Raw genomic sequence first — 15,144 nt, forward strand, 5'->3', positions numbered from 1 at the left:
AGAGATATTCAAATTTACTAAGTAACCCCAGGAATTATTCACTTTAAAGTAAAAGCAATGTTCTCTCTCTCTGGCTCTCTCTTCCCAGGTCTCATCACAGCTGTGTTCCTCATCACCCTCTGTGCCGTGGCCGTGACGTCGTGCTTCCTGTACCGCCGCTGCAGCCACACCCACCCCCAGGAGAAGTCCTCCATCTCACAGAAAAAGGATCCCAGACACAGCCCGGAACACAGCTACCCTGCAGGCCTGGAGAACAGCTATCCTGTAGACTTGGTCTTGGATCTAAACCTGGACCTGCTCAGCTCTGTGAGTCACAGCAGAAAGGAGTACTACATCTGATGCCACCATAGCCTTCTTTGCCCAATCTCCTGCCTCCTGTTCCGCACACTGTTCTGCCTGGCCTCAAATACAGAACAGGCCCCCCTGGGTAGGTTAGTCACCTGCCTGTCCCTGGGCTTTCTAGGAGCAGTGATCATTGGTGATCCATTCCCTGTGTGGCTCCAAGAATGACCCAACGGAGGATGGTCATTCCGCAGTTTTATATCTCAAAGGCTGTTTATTGGGGCATGGGAGCTTTACCACTTTTTATGTGCAATGACAATTGGAGAACACTTATTATATATCTACTTTATATTATATTGCCCTAACGTCGGGAGACAAAAAGCCTCAAAGAATCAGATCCACCCCAGTGACTTTATAAGCTCGCTTTATATAGCCTTCCATTCTGAATGCACAATTAAAGGGATTTATCCGTTTGGGGTTGGTTGGGCACCGGTACTCTAACTCACTTACTTGTATTCACTTGTGGATTGTGAATGTGATAACGACTGATTAATGATGTTCGCCCATCTGCCAAGGCAAGTTCTGGGCAAGCAATGCACCTGCTCTTGCTCCCTGGCTAAACCACTGATCAAATCCCACTGAGAAGCATTGTGACTGTGTGCCAAGGACCTTGTGGCTGGCCCCTTTTGTTCTCTGAACACGTCGGTTTTCTGTTCCCAGTACGTTGTTTTGTTGGGCCCTCACTGCCAATAACCCTCTTTCATTTGGATGTTCTTTTTGCATCCACCATCGCTGACGTCCTGCAACATGTTGTGATTTCATGAATCACCAAAGAGTGGTACACAGTAAACGGATACTTGATGTCTGAAAGTCAAAATGTAGTACAGTACAACGTTATGTGATTGTGCTAGTAACTTTTGAGATGAATTATCTCATAGACCTTAAGAAGATAATCAGAGGGCGTTTAGGGTATAAAGGTCGTTTCATTCTCAGGAGAGCGCTTGTCCTGGCTGTTGTCGTTGTGCGTTTTGTTGAACGGAGAAGTACAGTGTTGTACACATTTGCTACGGTCTCCTCCAGAAACCATGTTACTTGCTCTTACGTTGGTGAAACGTCAAGTCCTCATATTTTGCACAATTAGCAAACCAACAGAACAAGCCAATTGTACAACAAATCTGTGTGGCAAGCTTGCTATACAAACGGAACATGTATTCATTCGGGGGACGATTTTCTGTCATGAAAGACCCACGATAAAGGATTGTTATTGGCTGTTTATATTATTTCAAGTCCATTAGGTCATTTATCTACAGGATGTTATTGTAAAAGATGTACCTCACTGATACAATGAATTTAAATATTCTATTTATTTTGAATTTGTTTTCTAGAATTATTCAGGTATATTGTAAACAAATGTATATTTAATAAATACATTTTTACAGCTTTACGTGAATAACAGTATATGTCGTGATTTGATATGTCTTATTCTTATCTCGCTATCCCAAATCTCTTTTGCCTCTTCCAGCTGAGCTTGGGTCAGTACAAAGTTACACTGTTATCTGTCATAATGTCTTAAAAACATATATGATCAAAGTCTGGCATTGTGATTTATCCGCAATATAATTTACCCCACACTATCACAAACCAGGAAAAGAAAACTCCTAAAAAAAGTGCGGGAAGAGCATATTTATGAGTAATGCTCTTATGCGGCCATTTGTTTCTTTTTTTTGCCTTCAAGGCAAGCTTTAGTTTTAGGAGACTAGGGAAAAGCGGGGTGGTTGGATGATTGAGATGACTTGTGATATCATAGATCACTCGGGAAGAAGCGGTTCTAGAGGCCCAGAGTGATGAAGTAGACCATTACCCTCTCCCCTGCCCTCAGCTAGTTAATAATACAATTACAAGCTGGGGGCTGATCCTAAAAACCAAAACCGTGCTGTTATACCCGTTATATCTGGTCCACACCACTGCTGTTGTTCTCCTCTCCTTCCCCCTATCAACATAAAACGGCATGCAGTGGAAGAAGAAGGCTCGTTCAACATTCAAAAAGTGGTGCTAAGCATTTGAACATCAGCAAAGTTGTGCACCTCCTACTAGTTCAACTCATTATCAAGCAAAAGGAAAACATTCAAAGACATCTAGTCTGGATGTGGAGAAACAACAAAGCCAGCAACATTGGCCTCCGGTTGGTTACAGAGGGAGCAAATAATAGAACAGTTGACTGAGTCCTTTTGGGAAACATGCCGGTAATGAGACGATGTTTCTTCCTCTAGCTGCTGTGACAGCTACAGAGATATACATGGTGAGGAGGAGGATGATGCCACATTACCCGAGAGCTTTGTCTTCCCTAGTTCCTCACCTGTGTGTAATTATCAAATCAAATTGTATTTGTCACGTGCGCCGAATACAACGGGTGAATGCGGTGAAATGCTTTCTTTACAAGCCCTTAACCAACAATGCAGTTTTAAGAAAAATGTGTTAAATAAAGAAAATAGATAGGTAAAAAAAGAAGAGTAAAACAAATCATGGAAGAGCAGCAGTACAATAACAGTAGCGAGGCTACAGTGGCAAGAAAAAGTATGTGAACCCTTTAGAATGACCTGGATTTCTGCATAAATTGGGCATTGAATTTGATCTGATCTTCATCTAAGTCACAACAATAGACAAACATAGTGTGCTTAAAATAATAACACACAAAGTATTGTATTTTTCTTGTGTAGGTTGGAAAAAGTATGCTAATGACTTCTCCAAACGCTAATTGGAGTCAGGAGTCAGCTGCCTGGAGTCCAATCAATGAGGCAAGATTGGAGATATTGGTTAGAGCTGCCTTGCCCTATAAAAAACACTCACAAAATTTGAGTTTGCTATTCACAAGAATTATTGCCTGATGTGAACCATGCCTCGAACAAAAGAGATCTCAGAAGACCTAAGATTAAGAATTGTTGACTTGCATAAAGCTGGAAAGGGTTACAAAAGTATCTCTAAAAGCCTTGATGATCATCAGTCCACGGTAAGACACATTTTCTATACATGGAGAAAGTTCAGCACTGTTGCTACTCTCCCTAGGAGTGGCCATCCTGCAAAGATTACTGCAAGAGCACAGCGCAGCCACTGCTGTCAAAAAAAGAACATTGCTGCACGTCTGAAGTTTGCAAAAGTGCACCTGGATGTTCCACAGCCTACAGGCAAAATATTATGTGGACAGATGAAACTACAGTTGAGTTGTTTGGAAGGAACACACAACACTATGTGTGGAGAAAAAAATGCACAGCACACCAACATCAAAACCTCATCCCAGCTGTAAAGTATGGTGGAGGGAGCATCATGGTTTGGGGCTGCTTTGCTGCCTCAGGGCCTGGACAGCTTGCTATCTTCAAAGGAAAAATTAATTTCAAACTTTATCAAGACATTTTGCAGGAGAATGTTAGGCTATCTGTACTTCAATTTAAGGTGATGCAACAAGACAATGACCCAAAACACAGAAGTAAATTAACAACAAAATGGCTTCAACGGAAGAAAATACCCCTTCTGGAGTGAACCAGTCAGAGTCCTGACCTCAACCCGATTTGAGATGCTGTGGCTTGACCTTAAGAGAGCAGTATACCCCAGACATCCCAAGCATCCCAAGAACTGCTGAACTGAAACAGTTTTGTAAAGAGGAATGGTCCAAAATTCCTCCTGACCGTTGTGCAGGTCTGATCTGCAACTACAAAAAACGTTTGGTTGAGGTTATTGCTGCCAAAGGAGGGTCAACCAGTTATTAAATCCAAGGGTTCACATACTTTCCCCACCCTGCACTGTGAATGTTTGTTTACACAGTGGGTTCAATAAAGACATAAAACAGTATAATTGTTTGTGTATTATTAGTTTAAGCAGACTGTGTTTGTCTATTGGTCCGACCTAGATGAAGATCAGATCAAATTTTATGACCAATTTATGCAGAAATCCAGGTATTTCCAAATGGTTCACATACTTTTTCTTGCCACTTTATATACATGGGGTACCGGTACAGAGTCAATGTGCAGGGGCACCGGTTAGTCGAGGTAATGGAGGTAATATGTACATGTAGGTAGAGTTAAAGCGACTATGCATAGATAATAAACAGAGAGTAGCAGCAGCGTAAAAGAGGGGTGGGGCAATGCAAATAATCTGGGTAGCCATTTTATTAGCTGTTCAGGAGTCTTATGGCTTGGGGATAGAAGCTGTTTAGAAGCCTTTTGGACCTAGACTTGACGCCCCGGTACTGCTTGCCGTGCGGTAGCAGAGAGAACAGTCTATGACTAGGGTGGCTGGAGTCTTTGCCCATTTTTAGGGACTTCCTCTGACACCACCTGGTATAGAGTTCCCTGATGGCCGGAAGTTTGGCCCCAGTGATGTACTCTGCCGTACGCACTACCCTCTATAGTGCCTTGCCGTCGGAGGCCGAGCAGTTGCCATACCAGGCAGTGATGCTCTCAATGGTGCAGCTGTAGAACTTTTCAATTATCTAATCTTTTCAGTCTCCTGAGAGGGAATAGGCTTTGTCGTTGCCCTCTTCATGACTATGTTTGGACCATGATAGTTGGTTGGTGATGTAGACACCAAAGAACTTGAAGCTCTCAACCTGCGGGATGCTAGGTACTAGATAAGGTACTATCTAAAGAAATTATCATGACTGCAAAAAACCACTTCACCTGATTGATTTTTTTATTACATTTATTACAGGCAGGAACTTATTGTGATTTTCACAGTAAAAGTTATGAATGAATAGTTCATTAGTAGGCCATTTTCAGTCCGTTGCTAGACTGAGTGAAAGAGGAGAGCGGCATGGTGCTTAGTCTTTGACTGTAATAATGCAGTAACCAGCATCCATTATGCAGAGAGAGATAGTGAAACAGATAAAGAGAGAGAGAGAGAGACAGATTGAGAGCGCCGCTCCCGACAGTGTCTCCCTGACCTTTCCAAGCATCCTGCCATCTCTGTCCTGCTTTCCTCCGCTCCCTCATTACACCGGGTTAACCTTTCCCATAAGCTTCCAATCTATCCATCTACCTTTCCTCTGACTGATGAGGGTAAGTGCAAATGTGACTACTTCAATTCTACTTCCATTTGCAAACTAACGGAATACATTGGCCTCTTTGAGTTATATTAGGGAATGAGGAAATGTCTAACGTGGACCGTAATGGGGTCAACAACAAAAAAACTGACAGAACATAGGAGAGACAATGGGCATTGGTGAATGTGCCAACCTTGTAGACAGGATATGAAACCTAAAAATAACTGGAAAATAAATAAGACATGTCCAAAGCATTTAAGTCAAGGTGAGGGCAGCGGACAGTCGTGTCAGAGGAATAAACAACTTGGCCAACAAAATGACCAGCTGTCACTCACAGCCTATAGTGAAACATGGACCCTCAGATCTTTGTCCAGGGACAATCGTGAAAAATATCCACAAGACTCAGCTACTGTAGCAGTGCCACTAGCACCCCTTTAACACCAGAGCCACATGACAGCAATTTCCTAGCGAGTGGCTAATTTATTTGAGACTTGTCAAATAAAAATGACAGTAACAGTGATCAGTGGGACCTTTCAGTCTCCTGAGTGAGGGTTTGAGAGTCCTTCCTCGGACTGAAGGGCTAACTGTAAACTGAAATAGCTCACGGAGAACAGAGATTGATAAGGAAGTACTGAGCTTCAATGGGTGTAGCTGTTTGAACCAAAGACTACTTGCTACAGGGAAACACAAGAAAACCTTTATTTGTATGGTAGGCTAGGAAGTTGAGTCTCTGTGTGGGAGGATTATAATATTCTGTTCTGTCTCTCACCATTTCCATACAGTAAATTGCTTGTCATGGCATATTTGCACTGCCAGCCACAACATTAGGAGAGGCAAGTGCATCTCAACCTAGTGTGTGGCTGTGCATGGGTGTGAAGATCCAGAGGAGAGATCATGAATATACCTCTTAATTATAGCTGTATAGTGTTTTTGACAACATCTAAGTAAATCTAGCAAAGAATAATGACCTCGGAATAAGACTCTTTTGAAGGTGGTAATCAAGAGAAATTGACTGTGAAGAGGCACATCTCATACAGTACAGTCTTGAAATTGCTCTGTCATGATCGTCGTATGAAGCGGACCAAAATGCAGCGTGGTATGTGTTCATGATGATTTTTTAATTAAAGAACGCACTGAACACTGAATACAAACTATACAAAACAATAAACGAATAACGACCGTGAAGCTATAATGAGAACTGTGCTGACACAAGCAACTAACATAGACAATCACCCACAAACAAACAGTGAAACCCAGGCTACCTAAGTATGATTCTCAATCAGAGACAACTAATGACACCTGCCTCTGATTGAGAACCATACTAGACCAAAACACAAAAATCCCCAAATCATAGAAAAACAAACAGACTGCCCACCCCAACTCACGCCCTGACCATACTAAAGAACGACAAAACAAAGGAAATAAAGGTCAGAACGTGACATGCTCAGGTACAAAGTGGGATAGATTTTTTTCTAACACTTACAGTTGAAGTCGGAAGTTTACATACACTTAGGTTGGAGTCGTTAAAACTATTTTTTCAACCACTCCACACATTTCTTGTTAAAAAACTATAGTTTTGGCAAGTCGGTTAGGACGTCTACTTTGTGCATGACACAAGACATTTTTCCAACAATTGTTTATAAACAGATTATTTCACTTATAATTCACTGTATCAAAATTCCAGTGGGTCAGAAGTTTACACATACACTAAGTTGACTGTGCCTTTAAACAGCTTGGAAAATTCCAGAAAATGATGTCATGGCGTTAGAAGCTTCTGATAGGCTAAGTGACATCATTTGCCAAGACCTCAGAATTAAAATTGTAGACCTCCACAAGTCTGGTTCATCCTTGGGAGTAATTTCCAAATGCCTGAAGGTAAACACTATGGGACCACGCAGACGTCATACTACTCAGGAAGGAGACATTCTGTCTCCTAGATATGAACGTACTTTGTTGCAAAAAGTGCCTATCAATCCCAGAACAATATCAAAGGACCTTGTGCTGGAAGAAACGGGTACAAAAGTATCGATATCCACGGTAAAACAAGTCCAATATCGACTTAACCTGAAAGGCCGCTCAGCAAGGAAGAAGCCACTGATCCAAAACCGCCGATCATACTTTTTGGAGAAAAGTCCTCTGATCTGATGAAACAAAAATAGAACTGTTTGGCCATAATGACTATCGTTATGTTTGGAGGAAAAAGAGGGAGGCTTGCAAGCCGAAGAACACCATCCCAACCGTGAAGCACGGGGGTGGCAGAATCATGTTGTGGGGATGCTTTGCTGCAGGAGAGGTGGTGCACTTCACAAAATAGATGCCATCATGAGGAAAGGAAAGTATGTGCATATATTGAAGCAACATCTCAACACATCAGTCAGGAAGTTAAAGCTGGGTCCCAAATGGGTCTTCCAAATGGACAATGACCCCAAGTATACTTCTAAAGTTGTGGCAAAATGGCTTAAGGAAAGCAAAGTCAAGGTATTGGAGTGGCCATCACAAATTCCTGACCTCAATCCTATAGAAAACTTGTGGGCAGACCTGAAAAAGCGTGTGCGAGCAAGGAGGCCTACAAACCTGACTCAGTTACACCAGCTCTGTCAGGAGAAATGTTTGACCAAAGTTAAACAATTTAAAGGCAATGCTACCAAATACTAATTGAGTGTATGCAAACTTCTGACCCACTGGGAATGTGATGAAAGAAATAAAAGCTGAAATAAATCATTCTCTCTACTATTATTCTGAAATTTCACATTCTTAACATAAAGTGGTGATCCTAACTGACCTAAACATTTTTACTCGGATTAAATGTCAGGAATTGTGAAACACTGAGTTTAAATGTATTTGGCTAAGGTGTATGTAAAACTTCCGACTTCAACTGTATCTACACATCACAGCCTCTTCTCTGTGCGGTCATCAGTAATCAGAGCATCTTGTCATTTTCAGCACGATAACAGACGCTCTTCAAAGTCGGCAATACTTACTGTGTAATCAATTCTGGTGAAGACCGTAGGAAGCAACTCTCCCATGGAGGGAGTGATCCTCCTCAGTATTTCCTCAGCTGTGACGTTTACCCTCAGGACCTCAATGCTCTGGCAGCCTAGCGGTAGGCAGGCTCTCATCAAGCACAGGTCATGTGAAATGGCAGGCTGAGTGTTGTGGTTGAATGTCAGAAAGGCAAGAAACAACCAGGGGAATTCCACACAACACAAACATCCACGCACGCACGCACGCACGCATGTATACACACACACACACACACAACACAACACAACCCACGACACTGTCCCATCCGGCCTGAACTGCATAGTCAGCCAATCAATAAGTTGATGTGATCATGCCACCTATTTTCTGCCTGTCAAATATGGACCCGGATTTTAGTTCTAGTCCGTAGGCTACTTATTATGTAGGTAATGGACAAATGTGTGATTACACCTGCCAAGTGGGCATTTTCATATTTGTTAAGTCTGTGGGCCTATTTCACAGGTAAATGTTTGTCTTTGTAATTTGTGTAATTGCCTGTACAACTGAGCACCATCTGGCCCTGCTTTGAAACCGTTTAGCATCCGCAGACATGACAACAAACATTAGTTTCAGTATCACTGGAAAAGGGGTGGCGATTAAAAAGTCATTATGTTTACAGATCACCTACCTTGACTGCTATAACGACACTCAACTAGCAGTCACAGAGGGAGACAATGTGTAATAAATAACATGTAGTTGTTATATCTAGTTTAGAGGGAGAGATTCAGCTTTGTTCTAAGAGTCTGTAACTCTTTTCTGTCTTGACACTGCCTAGCTGTCCAGACCAGGACTGGTTCCGTTTCAAAAAAACATATGAGTCATTTAGCAGATGCTCTTATCCAGAGCAACTAGGGTTAAGAGCCTTGCTCAAGGGCAAGTTGACCAATTTTTCACCTAGTTGGCTCTGGGATTCAAACCAGCCACGTTTTGGCTACTGCCTCATCTCTCTCAACTGCTAGGCTACCTGCCGCCTAGGCTAACTTCCGCCAGTCCACCCTATAGGTTTCAGTCTTCCTGTGTACGTCTCTCTCCCCCCCTCCATAACCCTAGCCCTCACCCTGTCCCAGGACCCTATCCGTGTGACACTATCACTCTACACTACAGTAGGTCCCAGGCTTCCTGTGTGTGCCTCCACTCCTCCCTATCCCAGCCAGTTCCATTGTGTGAGACAATCACCCAGTAGCTGTGGCCCATTTGTAAAAGGGAGGGGCCTGCATGCTTAACTCGTGGCGACGTAAGAGATCTTGTCTACCAGGAGAATTAGCAGATCAGCTCACAGAGCAACACAAGTGGCCCACACCCATTCAAGGGAGAGAGAGAAAAAAAACACATTGCGCATGGGTCTCCAACTTAACACTCCTGTCAACTTAACAGCATAACAGTTGCACAAATTCATCACGGAAAGGGAGTTGAAGGAAAAGGTATTGCTTGACTTGGACTTGGTGAGTTCTGCATTTCTTGCCTGTTATTGTTTCTATTAAGGAGTTTGTATTGTCGTTCTATGATCGACCTTGTAGACAAGTTGCCCTGTGAGAAGGACAGAGAGAGAAAGTGAAGAGAGCTTCACGCCAACGTCCTTAATAGTATTAATTCTGTCATGTCGGTGATTTCGAAGAATGAGGAATAATCCTGATAATGCGTGTAGCCATTGGCGTAATGTGGGTGGTTTTGAATGGCGACATGCCCCACTTTGACTGTATGAGAAAAATCCACTCTTAACGGTTATGAAATTCGATATATGTAAAAGGGGCAAGGGGCTATGTTTCATTTATGAAATGAATCTCTCCAAATAATCCATTCACTATTTCTCTGTGTTCTGTATGTCCAGTATTGACTGTTCATCTTGGAGGCACCAACAACAGCAGGTACAATAAGCCCCTCGGCATCGGAAGAGGCCTTCAGCCACATGGTCAGTCACATCATAGAACTCGTCACACAGCCCTCCGTAGCTGTTGAGTGTACCACATTCTTCCACACGATACAACCATAGACCTACTAGGTACTACTCTAGGGGTATTTAGGGAGGTGGTGGACAAGACAAGAGAGGACACACTTTGGTTGGACCAGCTGTGAAGACAAAGCAAAGGATTTTTATCCTGTTGGACAAAAGCTAAAACCTGTATGTAGGGGGAAATATTCAGACTATAAGATATTCATAGGCCAAAAGGATCGCCCACAATCCTACTACTATCCTCCTAAGTCATGTTTTATTCATGTTCTATGCAAACTCATTAGGAAATACAAGTATATTAATTCAATCCCATACTGTACTAAAGCAGGCTCGTCGGACAATGGTCTCATTCCAATTGGCACCCTATTCCCTATATGGAGTAAAGGGATTTAGGTACCATTTGGGATGCACCAAGAATCTACGCCAACATTCCTAGAGTGTCAGAGCCCAGAGCAGGTGACTGAGGAGGTTGGAGGTTGCCCTAGAGATGGTCCGGTAGAAGAGAGCTTTAGACAACAGAATGAACCTCTTCGTTGTTAGTTCCTCCTCAGGAAGAAAATATTACTTTGAAAGAGTGAAGAAGGTAGAGAGTAGAGAGAGAGAGAGAGAGAGACCCCAGAGAGGGTTAGAAGGGTGTGTCACACTATGGACCTGCAGATTATGGGGAGTGTCTGTTAATCAGCCAGCCAAGTCTGGGTAGGAAAGCCTCCAGCACCACAAGTTCAGCTCTAGTGATAAGGACAGACTGGCTGGTTGCAGCTCAAATTCACCCTCTATTTCTCTTGCACATGCACACGCACACACACACACGCACACGCTCACGCACACACACACACACACACGGGAGCTCTCTCACATACTCTGAAAATACTCAAATTAGTATCTGAATACCGTGTGGATGAATACAGACCTTAATTTGATCACCCTTTTGCAGGAGCACTTTCTTGCAATGCAGGAAATGTAAAACTTGTACTGTTAATTATGCTTAACTTGAAATGTTAAGTATATAGGCAAATTCTTGTGGGAATTGGCCTATATGGACAGTTTCTTATAGAATGTTTAAAAAGTCTTCTGAAGTTTGCAATTTCCACTGAAATTTCAGACTTCATTTTCCCTTACGAAAAATGTATCAACCCCTACAAAATGGCCATGAATTAATTATGTTATTTAAATGATAGGAGGCCATCTGCGCTCTTTAAAGGTTACTACTCTATAGTGTTGGTTCCAGGTGCGTGGGAGTCCAAATAAAAATACTGGAGGAAATGGAGATCCAAAACTGAATGCAATAAAGATGCTAATTTGAACATCATGGTGCCCAAAAAAATCGAAACAATTGTTTCAGCCTCGGGCCATCCTCAGTATAAATGGTAGGCACACACACCTGTTTCTATTTCAAGGATAATTGCATGTCACATGATCAAGCAAGAATATACATCAGAAAATCTATAATTGGTACCTAGTACAATAGAATGCATGATCTGCATTATACAGTATATAAATGCGGACAGAGAAATATCATAAATGATTGGTACTATGATTTTTTTGGGCCACCATGATGTTCAAATGAACAACAGCTTTCTGCGTGGCATGTAGCCTAGCGGTTAAGAGCATTGGGCCAGTAATTGAAAGGTTGCTGGTTTGAATCCCTGAGTCGACTAGGTGAACAATCTGACAATGTCCCCTTGAGCAAGGCACTTAGCCATAATTGCTCCTGGAAATCTAAATGACATAAAATCTTTATTTTGCATTCAAGCCTCAGTTTAGGATTTGATTTATTTGTTCAGGCAGTGTGCGGGTCTCCATCTCCTCCATTAATTATAATCCACTTTTCATGCAGGATTATTTTCCTGCTGTAGCAAACTGATTCAAATTAAGATCCTACATGTGTATTGGCGCAAAACTTGCATGATATACTTTTTTTCCCTCCATCTATTCAAGTTACTGACCCAATGCCCTTAACAGCTCGGCTATCTGCCACCCTACCAACTAAATTCAAATGTGGTCTAAAATTGTTCCAAAGATTTCACAAGAGAGTAACAGTCTCCCAATTAAACCAGTGTTTTCCAACTCCGGTCCTCCAGTACCACTAACAGCACAGATTTTTGTTGTAGCCCCTGATTCAACTTGTCATGGGCTTGATGATTAGTTGACAAGTAGAATCAGGTGTGCTTGTCCAGGGTCCATAACAAAAATATGTACCGGTAAGGGGTACTTAAGGAACAGAGATAATTGTGCTCCCATTGCTTTTATAAATGGTAGGGGAACATATTGTGAGACAGTTTTGAAAAGAAACAAATGTGTCTGTCTGTTTCTCTCTTGTTAAATCTTTGGAACAATATTAGACCACATTTGAACGGAACTTGAACTGTTCACTGACAAAGCTTCGTCATTGTTCACCGCTGTGTTATGACGAGATAATCTTACAACAAGGAGAGAGTCACTTTCTCTCACTGGCATACATCATGTGGGCTATCGACATGAAAACATTCCTGTGAGAATCTTCTCCGCTCACATTCCCCTCGGGTTCGTTCGACAGCGAACAGCTATCACAGTGCCATCCCACACAGCTTGTCTCACCAGTCAAAGTGACAGAATTAAGCCCGTAGCCCCCCTCTTCAGTGACGGGACCTATGTATGCCTGCATCAAAGTGACTCCGTACTGTAGTTGTACGACAGGCTCAGCGTGATGCTGTCTGAGAGGAAGGCAATACCACCTGAATAACAAAGGGAAACAGCATGTGTTGTACTGTCAGAACAGCCTTGGGAGACAGCGAAGAAGCAAAGAGATCATTCTAGAATGCACTCACTGGTTAGAGTAGAATTGTAAGGCAGTAAATTTGTATTTTTTGTGAGGGAGAGTTCATTGAGGTGAGACAATCAGATGTTGATTAGCAGGTGTGTGACTATCTGCTATTTATTTATGCTTATGTTTCCTGTTGACCTGGATGCGACAAATGTGTCTAAAACGAAGTAGTGTTGTTCCCAGGAGAGCAGTACTGAACGTCAGCTATTAAAACATAGTTTACATTGATCTTATGGACTGAAGACAAACATAACTTTTTTGCTACCAATTGTGTTCAAACTAAAGTAAAAAAGAAAGAAGCACAACAGGATTAAAATAATATGGACGCTAGTAGCAGTTCCTCAACTTAAAATACATGATAAATTCCAAATCAACCACCCTGGTATGTGGATCTTAACTTGCCTTCCTGTTAAAAATCTCACGATTTTATGTTACCATTCTGCGTTAATTCTCCCTTTACACTCATAGGAATTGGCCTATGTGGATTGGTCTAATTTGATTGGTCTAATTTGATTGGTCTAATTTGAAATGTTTCTTATAGAAGAAAGCATACGCATGGTAACAATTGAAAGGGAACAGTTTGGAAACTATGGGGAAATGATTAGACCAAAAATGAGGACACAACAGTTCACCTGACAAGAGTGAATCCAAACATTACACTGTTGATTTTATGTGCATTTTACTTTTCACTGCATTTGTTGATAACGAAATGTGAAATGTTTTATTTATTTTATTTATTTCACCTTTATTTAACCAGGTAGGCAAGTTGAGAACAAGTTCTCATTTACAATTGCGACCTGGCCAAGATAAAGCAAAGCAGTTTGACAGATACAACGACAGAGTTACACATGGAGTAAAACAAACATACAGTCAATAATACAGTATAAACAAGTCTATATACAATGTGAGCAAATGAGGTGAGAAGGGAGGTAAAGGCAAAAAAGGCCATGTTGGCAATGTAAATACAATATAGCAAGTAAAACACTGAAATTGTAGTTTTGCAATGGAAGAATGTGCAAAGTAGAAATAAAAATAATGGGGTGCAAGGAGCAAAATTAATTAATTAATTAAATACAGTTGGGAAAGAAAGTTGTTTGGGCTAAATTATAGGTGGGCTATGTACAGGTGCAGTACTCTTTGAGCTGCTCTGACAGTTGGTGCTTAAAGCTAGTGAGGGAGATAAGTGTTTCCAGTTTCAGAGATTTTTGTAGTTCGTTCCAGTCATTGGCAGCAGAGAACTGGAAGGAGAGGCGGTCAAAGAAAGAATTGGTTTTGGGGGTGACTAGAGAGATATACCTGCTGGAGCGTGTGCTACAGGTGGGAGATGCTATGGTGACCAGCGAGCTGAGATAAGGGGGGACTTTACCTAGCAGGGTCTTGTAGATGATGGAGCCAGTGGGTTTGGCAACGAGTATGAAGCGAGGGCCAGCCAACGAGAGCGTACAGGTCGCAATGGTGGGTAGTATATGGGGCTTTGGTGACAAAACGGATTGCACTGTGATAGACTGCATCCAATTTGTTGAGTAGGGTATTGGAGGCTATTTTGTAAATGACATCGCCAAAGTCGAGGATTGGTAGGATGGTCAGTCTTACAAGGGTATGTTTGGCAGCATGAGTGAAGGATGCTTTGTTGCGAAATAGGAAGCCAATTCTAGATTTAACTTTGGATTGGATATGTTTGATATGGGTCTAGAAGGAGAGTTTACAGTCTAACCAGACACCTAAGTATTTGTAGTTGTCCACGTATTCTAAGTCAGAGCGTCCAGAGTAGTGATGTTGGACAGGCGGTTAGGTGCAGGTAGCGATCGGTTGAAGAGCATGCATTTAGTTTTACTTGTATTTAAGAGCAATTGGAGGCCACGGAAGGAGAGTTGTTTGGCATTGAAGCTTGCCTGGAGGGTTGTTAACACAGTGTCCAAAGAAGGGCCGGAAGTATACAGAATGGTGTCGTCTGCGTAGAGGTGGATCAGAGACTCACCAGCAGCAAGAGCGACCTCATTGATGTATACAGAGAAGAGAGTCGGTCCAAGAATTGAACCCTGTGGCACCCCATAG

The 15,144-nt window shown here is 42.1% G+C and overlaps 2 protein-coding genes across 10 annotated transcripts in view; both read left to right on the plus strand.

Moving 5' to 3' along the window:
* LOC118370168 (contactin-associated protein-like 5) overlaps positions 1-1,693 on the plus strand; it is a 28,617-nt gene extending 26,924 nt beyond the window's left edge. The window contains exon 23 of the mRNA XM_035755022.2: positions 89-1,693. Coding sequence (XP_035610915.2) covers positions 89-339 — 251 coding nt within the window. The 3' untranslated portion in view covers positions 340-1,693. The remainder of the gene's footprint in view (positions 1-88) is intronic.
* Positions 1,694-9,608: 7,915 nt separating this feature from the next.
* Positions 9,609-15,144, plus strand: part of LOC118370169 (cell adhesion molecule 1-like) — a 37,878-nt gene continuing 32,342 nt past the window's right edge. For 3 of the 9 annotated variants that reach the window (XM_052499093.1, XM_052499099.1, XM_052499096.1), the window contains exons 1-2: positions 9,609-9,777; positions 10,164-10,244. The gene's annotated coding sequence lies outside the window, so the exon portion shown is untranslated. The remainder of the gene's footprint in view (positions 9,778-10,163; positions 10,245-15,144) is intronic. The other 6 variants (XM_052499094.1, XM_052499101.1, XM_052499097.1 and 3 more) reach the window with 2 other exon arrangements.

This window comes from Oncorhynchus keta, chromosome 37, assembly GCF_023373465.1.
Source record: "Oncorhynchus keta strain PuntledgeMale-10-30-2019 chromosome 37, Oket_V2, whole genome shotgun sequence".
NCBI classification, from domain to species: Eukaryota; Metazoa; Chordata; class Actinopteri; order Salmoniformes; family Salmonidae; genus Oncorhynchus; species Oncorhynchus keta.